General features: G+C 39.1%; 1 protein-coding gene across 1 annotated transcript; it reads left to right on the forward strand.

Annotated features, from left to right (window-relative positions):
* The first annotated feature begins 2,472 nt into the window (after nucleotides 1–2,472).
* LOC115631797 (fork head domain transcription factor slp2) lies at nucleotides 2,473–4,015 on the forward strand. The gene is made up of 2 exons (XM_030528634.1): nucleotides 2,473–3,617; nucleotides 3,693–4,015. Exons 1-2 carry the CDS (start codon nucleotides 2,519–2,521, stop codon nucleotides 4,013–4,015), a joined length of 1,422 nt encoding a protein of 473 aa, XP_030384494.1. The 5' UTR covers nucleotides 2,473–2,518.
* The last annotated feature ends 5,488 nt before the right edge of the window (nucleotides 4,016–9,503 follow it).

Here is a 9,503-nt window from a genome sequence, read left to right on the forward strand (position 1 = left end):
ACTCAGACATGGTTGGGCCACATTCCGTTACATGTATAACCCACCCAGTTGCTCTGTTTGCACACACACATAGCACAACAAGAAAACATGGCGGTGGCTAGCACAGGTCTCACTGCTGCTTTTTTTATTTTATTTTTTTTATTGTTATTGTTGCTGCTCGATGTCTGTGTTTTGTAGTTTTATTTTCCGTTCAGGTAAAACATGTTTTTCCATTTCTTTTTTATGTTGCCGCTACACCTTTTAAATGCAAGTACGCCCAGAAACTGTCAGTGCCTTGCTCCAATCAGAGGCGAGCCATCGCCCTCGACGTCACTGTTGTAGGTATTTTGCCAAGTTCCACACGTGTGCACGCCCCCAAATTGTGAAAACAATTATTATGATTACAAAATGCTTTCGATTGGATTTGTGGTGTGGCCGAACTCTGGCATGGGCATGCGAATGGCGACAGCTGCTCTAGAAATTTCTGAGAAATCCAATTTACCAACAAAAGTACGAATAATTGTTCTGTATTTTAGATACGTGACGTTGGCCGCAATGGCGAATCGTTTAAAGCTTTTAGAAACATTTGTACAAGTATATTTAATTGCGATTGGAAATATTTTGAATTACCTCAAAGATGAGTCAATGAATTCGTATCTGCCAGTAATTGAAGGCTACGAATAAATTAGAAGACCATTAAAGTAAATGTATAACTATTCAAATTTAGGTTCGTAAAATTGTTTGAGCTTTTAAGTGCAGTCCTATAGTTAAAAGTACAGTTCTATAGTTTTGGTTTTGTTTGACGAATTCTATTAGTCATTAAATATTAACATTGATATGCCTTAACAATACATATCTTATATTTGTATAGAAATTATTTCTATATGAAATAACAGTGTTTCCTTAAATGTAAAAAAAACCCACGAGAAATGATTCCAAGGTTTTTGAATAGAAAATATTTCTCTGACCATACAAAATTCGATATAGGAATCCGCAAATCGGGCACGAATAGGCTTTGATCTGATGCTCGTAAGCTAAATAATGCTGCTTTTCTATATAGCCGATGGGAAATAGTGTTAGGAAGCGGGTTTCCTCAGTTTCCTCAGCAGATGCAGATATATGCGCTTTCTTTACAATACCCCAGCATCGAATAACTTGTCTCACTAGGTACGTAACTTAGTTAATCTGTAAGTGTGATCCTGGTTTCAAAATCTTAGTCTGATTAGCGACGATTAGGTAATTAACTTATTCAATTTATTACTATGATTTTAACAATATTTGTACTTAAGTAAGTCAATTTATCAAAATCGGAGTCTAAGCTAGTGCGCGATGGACATAAAAGAAATACGAAAAGAATGTATGAGCCCTGGTATAAATTAGTTTAAATATAAGGACGAACAAAAAATCTTTCCAAGTGTACTCGTATGCATAAAACGTGTATAATAAACTTTTGACTGCATGGCCTGACCTAGTTCTGTGAATTACAAACGCTAAACAGAATTTGATTCGTTAGGCAGGCCTTTGGCGCTCGCTGCCAACGAAATGCAAAAGTTTGTAAACTATGTGCAACATTAAAGGGGCCAACAAGCAATAACAATGCGAACAGACACACACACATCCAGACACACACACGGATACATACGCAAAAACTCGCATGCAGACAGCAACAAAGATATGAGCAAAATGAAATACAATTAATAATGGCAACTGTGTGTAAAAACAAGAAATCCATTACCGGCAACAACAGCAACAACAATAGCAGCCACAATAACAAGCAGCTGCCGTCACAGCAGCAGCAACAGCAACAACAGCGGCAGCAGAACAACAACAAAAACACAAAAAAAAGAGCACATATAATTGAGAAACCTGGCGTATCAAAATGCAACCCACAAGCCAAAAGGCAGAGCGCATGTGTGAGAATTGGTAACGGGGGTCGGGGTCGGCGTCTCCAACCAAGTGATAAAAGCAAAAACAATTCAGTGGTGTCATGTCAGCAGCAATTAGTAACGAATGGGAAAATCTCAACAGAGCCAGTCAGAGAGAGAACGACAAAGGAGTAAGTGAGAGAGCAGGCAAGTCTACAAATGCGTTCCACGCTGTTGATTGGTCAGCTGGCTAAGGCTGCAGGGTGGTTGCTGCCAAAGCAGCAATGGGAAAAAACACACGGCCGAGGTAATGTCTGTGTGTGTGTTTGTGTGTGTGTGTGAATGACGAACCTGAACGGCTGCAACGGCAACTGGATTCTTGTTTTTAGTCTACACAAAACGCCACAGCGCAGCGGACGTGCCACGAAAGACGCCGACGACGACAACGACAAAGCTTATAAAGACGCTAAACTGAACGATTTCGATAAACGCGCGTCATAAATTTGTGATATTTTTTAGTACATAAACCAAATACGAACAACTACAGCTTTGAAACATTGAGACTTTTGTGGTGTTTGCAGCAAATAAAAGCAACAAATATGCAACGCTAAGTGTTTGGATCTTGAGTTCATAAAAGTGGTAGGAAAATCTCGATAATATCAGTCGGCAACAACATGGTCAAGATCGAGCCCAGTGAGATTAGTGAGCAGCACAAATCGGTCTATCATCATCAACAGCATCCGGCCCTGCACCAGCCACATACAACAACAACCGGCAGCCACGGCCTCAATCTCAGTCCGGCGACGCTGCTGATGAAAATGGCGCGCACGCCCCATTTGAAGTCCAGTTTCTCCATCAATGCCATACTGCCGGAAACCGTGGAGGACAATTGTCCCACACCAGCGCCACAGGATGTGGACCAGCAGCAGAAATATGCGCTGAACAACAACAATAACAATAACAACAATAGTCATCATCAGCATTGCGGCTCGCCGCTGGGTTCGGAGGAGCAAGGCGAGGTCAGTGATGTGGAATCGGATTTAGATGTCACCTCCATGTCGCCACCGCCACTGCGTGTGGCCGAAACCGGAGAAAGCGATGTGGATGAGGCGGACGATGATGATGCCGACGAGGACGTGGATTGTGATGCGGATGGCGATGGCGAAACTACCGACGGCGATGCGGATGCGAAAAATGGGGACGGCAAGCCGGTCAAGGATAAGAAAGGCAATGAGAAACCGCCCTACAGCTATAATGCGCTCATCATGATGGCCATACGCCAAAGCCAGGAGAAACGTCTCACTCTGAATGGCATCTATGAGTACATAATGACCAATCATCCGTATTATCGGGACAACAAACAGGGCTGGCAGAACTCCATACGCCACAATCTGAGTCTCAACAAATGTTTTGTAAAGGTGCCGCGTCATTACGACGATCCTGGGAAGGGCAATTACTGGATGCTAGATCCATCGGCCGAGGATGTTTTCATTGGCGGTTCCACCGGCAAGCTACGACGACGCACCACCGCTGCCTCGCGCTCCCGCCTGGCCGCCTTCAAGCGCTCCCTCATCGGACCCATGTTCCCAGGCCTGGGCTACCCACAATTTGGACAGTTCCTCACATATCCGGGCGCAGCGGCTGCTGCCGCAGCAGCGCCCAGTCTGCTGGCCAGCATGTATCAGCGCTACAATCCGTTTGCGCCAAAGAGCCCGGTGGGCATGGCGCCACCACCGCCGCCACCCACGCATATGGCCGGACCGTTTGCCGCTAGCGTGGCCGCTGCCGCCAATTACAATGGCATGGAGCGTCTGTTGGGCGCTCATCCAGCCGCTGCGGCGGCTGCAGCGGCCAACAGCTCGGAACTCTATCAGCGCCTGCAGTATCAACAGCTCTTGCATCAGCATGCGGCAGCCGCCGCTTTGGCGGCACATCAAAGGCAGCTGAGTGCGGCCGCCGCCTTGCCACCACCACCGCCCACAGCGCCAGCGCCACAGCCACATATGACACATCTGGGCCAACCGCCTTCACCGTCATCCAATCAGCCACTGTCGCCGAGCGGCATGCAGGCAAGTTCCCCCATGCCAGCCCATCTAGCGGCGGCAACAGCACCACCGCCACCACCCGCGCCCATTCTCAAGCCCGTGACGGTGGTTTCACGCAACAGCTGAAGGTGTTTTCACCTCTTAAAGCCGTTGTGGTTGTTGTTGTTGCTGTTGGCGGGTGTTTGCTGTCGACCAGCTTTTGGGGCACAGCATTCTCACATAAATATAGTGTATATAGCAGATATATTGTATATGAAGTCTACAGAAATGACTGAGGTGCTACACTGAGAGAAAAGGCTAGCAAAATGCGCAACTTGATAGGAAAAGGGTATTTATTTTGGAGAAACTAAAGGACTGTTCAAACTTGCTCTACAATTTCTTTCTCTTCTTGAGATCAATTCTCTTAATCAAGTTTTCTTTTTAGTCTCTAGTTTTAGCACAAAAATAGAGCCTCACAAAGGAAAGATGAAAAAGAAAGAAGGCAAAACTATAAAAATAAAATTATATATGAATTTTTTGAAATTCTCCTTTGATAATGAACATTCGTAAACAAAACACTTTTTGTTGAATCATTGATATTTAACGCACTGGCAAGAGTTGAGTTTTAAACCGCTATAGAAAAAAACAAATTCAGAATTATAAGTCTTTAGTTGCAGATCGTTGATTTACAATTCAAAAATGACTAAAAATGACTAAAAGCAGTAAAGTAAAGAAGGAAGTTTTTAGTTGCTTTAACAAATGATCTTTAACAAAATTAGGCTATAAAGGCAGTGAAATAAAGGAATTAAGAAACCTTTAGAAGAAATTATCTTCAAATAAGCTCTGAAGCTCTTCATTATTCAAAATCTAGACTATGAACGCAAAGAGAGTATGAAGGGATTCTGATTAAGTTTTCAAAATGTTAAATAAAAAGCGCAGTAAAGTAAAGAAATTAAGAATCTCTTTAGTTGCAGAAAGAATTAATTGTCTTTTAAAATTCTGCTACAACGGAAAGCTCATCATCTTTCAAAATGTAGAGTATAAAGGTGGCGAAGGTGAAGTACACCTAATTCTGTTTCTACAGGGTCTTTTTTTACACGGTTTGAAAATTAAAAATTTCATATTTATTTCTTTAGAGATAATGAACCAATGTCTTTTTACACGGTTGTTTCTGGAACCAATCTGCCGTGTAAAAACAGAATTAGGTGTATTACTTTTGTACTTCAGCAAGCTGTTTGCTATCAATAGAATGCAATTCAGGTCGCTCTTTCTAATATTTATTATTACACTGAACTAAAGACTACAGTTAAACATTTATTTTCCTATGTTATGAGCAGAAAGATAACTCCCAGTTCCTTCACAGTATTCCAATATTTGCAAAGAGATTTCATTACTTTGGAACGATTTTTATGCAAAGATACAAATGAAACTATATTATTAAGGGTGTCTATATTTTTCTACAGAAAAATTTGCGCTCATAATAAATACTTCATGATCTGACTTTTATTAGCTAACTTTTATATTTTGATTAAAAACTTTTTAAATTTGATATTTTTTTAAAATTAATTGTTGAACTTTCAAATAGAAAATGTGTCTCCTGTATAGTTCTCTATAGTTAATTCAATATAATATCTTAAAAAAGTATCAATTATTATCATAATATGCCGCTTTTAAGGTAGGGCACTTTTTTTCAAAATAATTACGTTCTACCTATCAGTCTGCCTGATAAATCATAAAACTGCGCTATTGAGCTGTAAAAAAAGTGTTTTAATTTGAAAATTTTTTGTTTGGACAATCATTGTACACTGCCTTTCAAGGAACTCTTTTAGTTTCAATATAATTTCATTCTTCTTCTTTTTCGCCTCCCTGAAAAATCTTGATTCTTATGAAAGACTTCCTTCTCCCTATTAGTTAAACTATTTCCTATTAGGTCGCTGTTGCTTTTTCTCTAAGTGTAGCCATTGTATATAGAAATGAATGAACAATTGTAAAAAGAAAACTAAACCTTATACATAGAATGCAAGTTGTTGTCACATATCTACTTAAGCGCTGAGGGCAAAGATTTAAGCACTAATTAATTTATAATTCAAACAACTACACAACAAGAAAGAAAATCAATTAAAATTCAATTGAAATAAAATATGAAAAACGACAACTCTTGGTTGTTTTTATGGCATAGAGAGGGGTGGGGGGGGGGAGCCACAATTGTGGCTATGGCTGTGGTTGTGTGGTTCAGTGTGCTAAATTGAACTGCTACGAGCTAAATTAATCTGTTGTCGCGACAAAGTCGTCAGTGACGACAACGGCAACAGCCACGTCCAACCGGAAGTCCTTAATAAGTTGAGCACACACACACACACAGGCGCAGACACACTCGCAGCCATAAACAGTCAGTCAGTTAGACAGACAGTTATGTCTATGGCTCGAGTCCGGGGTCGGGACCATTCGTCGTTGTAAGCCCGCGCTAAAAGGCACTACTAAGTGTCAAATCAAATAAAATTTTAGCGCATGTCCCACACACGCCACTCATCCGGAGGGGCCAGTGGACCGGGGACCGGGGACCGTGGACCGCGGGCCATGGACATTGGAAAGCGGAAAGCGGCTGCTTATGTCAAGTCATTATGTTGTTCGGCTGTGTTTCAGCGCCATAATCAACACTCTGCCAATGCGGGCCAAACATTTGCTGATTAATGTTGAAATTGAAATTGAAATTAAGTGGATTTCGGTTAAGTTGAAGACGATTAATAGCTATGGGAAGAAAGCGGAATTGTGATTGCAAACTCGATCAACGAAAACTGTTTAAATGTATTAGTTTCTTGTACGATTTATAGTAGTTACTATATGGAAAGAAAGCGGCATTATGTAAAAATTGCCTATTTGAAAAACTCTCTTCAATGCCTCAGCCAGAGATTAAAATTTGAAACGGGAAATACATTCTTTTTTTTACTTTATCATTTTTATTTAAGAAATGAACAAGTAGTACTTTTTTGTGCACAATTTATAGTTATGAGAGGAAAGCAAACTTGTAATTGCACAGCTATTTAGAAAACTCTTTTAAATGCTCGAACTAGAGAAGAAAGGATGGAAATCATAACAGATGTATTGGAACGATAAATGATGACTATGAAAAGTATTGAATTCTTTAAGCCCACATATATATATTAGAGCAGACAAAACACCCCTTAGAACATATGTATTGTGGATCTGGACGACAAGGCGATGGAGAAAGTTGGCGGGTAGTCTCAGAAGTGTCGGTAAGATTCTATATTCTATTGAAAAATTGATTCAATTCTACGACAGCTTTCCAGACTGCCCGCCAGTGTTAGTGTATATATTTATAGGGTATATTAAGATAATACATTCATCTGAAGAAACTTGAAAGCAGGCAAGATTCCAAAAATTGCAAGACACATCAATATTTAAGCATTTTATACAATTTTCTTATATTTACAGCCGATTTTTTTATAGGTGCGAAGGGAATGAAATTTATTTGGGCTGGATGGTATTAACATTTCAGATGTTTAATGATTATTAAGTTAAGAATCGGCATGCAATATTGGTTAAACCTAAGCTATATTATTTTATATATATAATATAATAATATTATTATATATATTTTTTTTAAATTTTAAGTTCGTGGTATATGGACATCTTATGCTCTTATGAGTGGGAAGCTCTTTTTTTATATAATTTCTTTTAAAGCGTTTAGTTATTAATTAGTTTAGCTTTATAAATTGTATGTATCGACTTTAATTTGCAACTCATCTATTGAGTTATATTTTTATGCCAAAAACTGACTTACTTCTTTAAAAAAATCAAACTATTTAGTAACAACTTATTTATAAAACATAATTTCAAATAAAGAACAAATTTGATTCTCAAAAGTATTGAGCTCAATAAATTCAAATTCATTTACCCGCAGCTCGTTTGTATAGCATATAGTAATTATTTAAAAATCACCATTTATCGATAACTATGAAGCCATCGATTCACCAGTCAAGATCAAAACGAATCGAGAAATATGTTGTTTCAACTCTGTTTCAGAATAAAAAGTCGACGTTCGGCTAAGAAAAAAACAATGTTTCTTAAATATTTTGTTTTCATGTCAAATTAGTTTTTACCATATTTACGATTCCTAGATATTCGGTTTTCATATGCAATTATAACAGTATTAACTCTGTTTTTGAAATATATAAGTATTTGTGGTAAAGAAGAACATTTTTTGGGATTTATTTGATATAAAATAATTGTTGTATTTTAAAAGCAAATTCTATAAAATATGGGAACAATTATCAAAATGAAGAAAGGAGACTAATCCTAGTTTTGCTAAACTAACGAAATCTCATCACTCAACCACTATTAATATAATTGAAAATCTCATCAACCCAACTTCTTTCCCGGTTTGAATAGCTAGACCAGGCTTAGCAAAAACTGATATTCATTTGGCGTTGAGCCGCAAACTGGCGCCAGTTTCAATTGCAAACTGCGACGCATACTTAGTTAAAAGTTTCTTGAACCTGCCACTAATAATCGCGCTCAGAGTCGCGATATATGTATGTAGTATGTACACTATATATCTGTGTAATTGAGTAAACTACAAGTGACATCATAGGATAATTCACTCGTAATGTTTACACAGACAATAATCCGCTGGTAAGGCGTTTAAATTGAAAGAAATGTTGCAGTGCTATTGTTGCTTGGGTTGTTCTGCGGTTCTGCCTCTTGGGGGTACGTTTTTGTTTGGCTGTGATTTACGTGGAAAAGAGACAAACAAATAAATTTACTTTGATTGAATAATGGTCCCGTAATTGGCAACTTGAATGGAATTGAGTAGCAAGCAAAACAGATGCAGATGCTCAAAACTAAATTGAAATTGTAACAACAAGCGAAGACGCTGCGCTGCCAGCAGCTACGAGTGTATAAGCACAATAATAAGAATATACACACTGGTATATATTTATGATACAATACGAGTACATGCAAGTATGTACATATATACTTGCTGTATTAACTAACTGAATTGGATAATCTCATCTGAGCATTGAGTTGATTTCAGAGTCAATGCTCGTTGTCATCGCCATCGCCAGAGCCAACATCGTTGTCATGGAGTCTCTAAGATTTTGTTAAATTGAAATGTGCATCTGAGAAATGTCAGTTGGCAATTGTCATCTAGATGGATGGGAAGTGCCTGTAGAAACATACACATGCTGCTACCTCTATATAGATATGCAGATTCCCGAAGGGGGGGCCACCAATAAGATCACATCGCATCACACATACGCCGCGTTGTCACTCAACGCAGCTCTGACACGAAGACAAAAGACCAGAGCAGTAAACACTGCAAACTTGTAGTTTATTAACCTGGTGCTGATTCACACAAAATACATGCCAGAGTGCCAGCAAATGAAGATTGAACGATGTCAGTCCGATTCGCATGCATGCCAGGTGAAAAGAGTCTTTTCTTTGGAATTACCTGGAAGCTGGTGCCTTGCATAGAGAAGACTTATAAATGAATTTGAGATGCTTTCGATAGTTACAGAATTTGAACTCAAATAAATATCCTCCAGTCTGTCTAACTTTCGATTCCGTTTCTGTGGTGGAAAGTGATCAAATATCTGTGTCTCAGCCTTGACAG

Source organism: Scaptodrosophila lebanonensis, unplaced genomic scaffold (genome assembly GCF_003285725.1).
Source record: "Scaptodrosophila lebanonensis strain 11010-0011.00,11010-0021.00 unplaced genomic scaffold, SlebRS2 tig00001412-arrow-pilon, whole genome shotgun sequence".
Classification (NCBI taxonomy): domain Eukaryota; kingdom Metazoa; phylum Arthropoda; class Insecta; order Diptera; family Drosophilidae; genus Scaptodrosophila; species Scaptodrosophila lebanonensis.

Coding starts and splice junctions, on each gene's coding strand:
- LOC115631797 (XM_030528634.1), top strand. CDS start 2,519: ATGGTCAAGATCGAGCCCAGTGAGATTAGTGAGCAGCACAAATCGGTC. Junction 3,618..3,692: donor GGCCGGACCGTTTGCCGCTA/GCGTGGCCGCTG, acceptor CGGCGGCTGCAG/CGGCCAACAGCTCGGAACTC.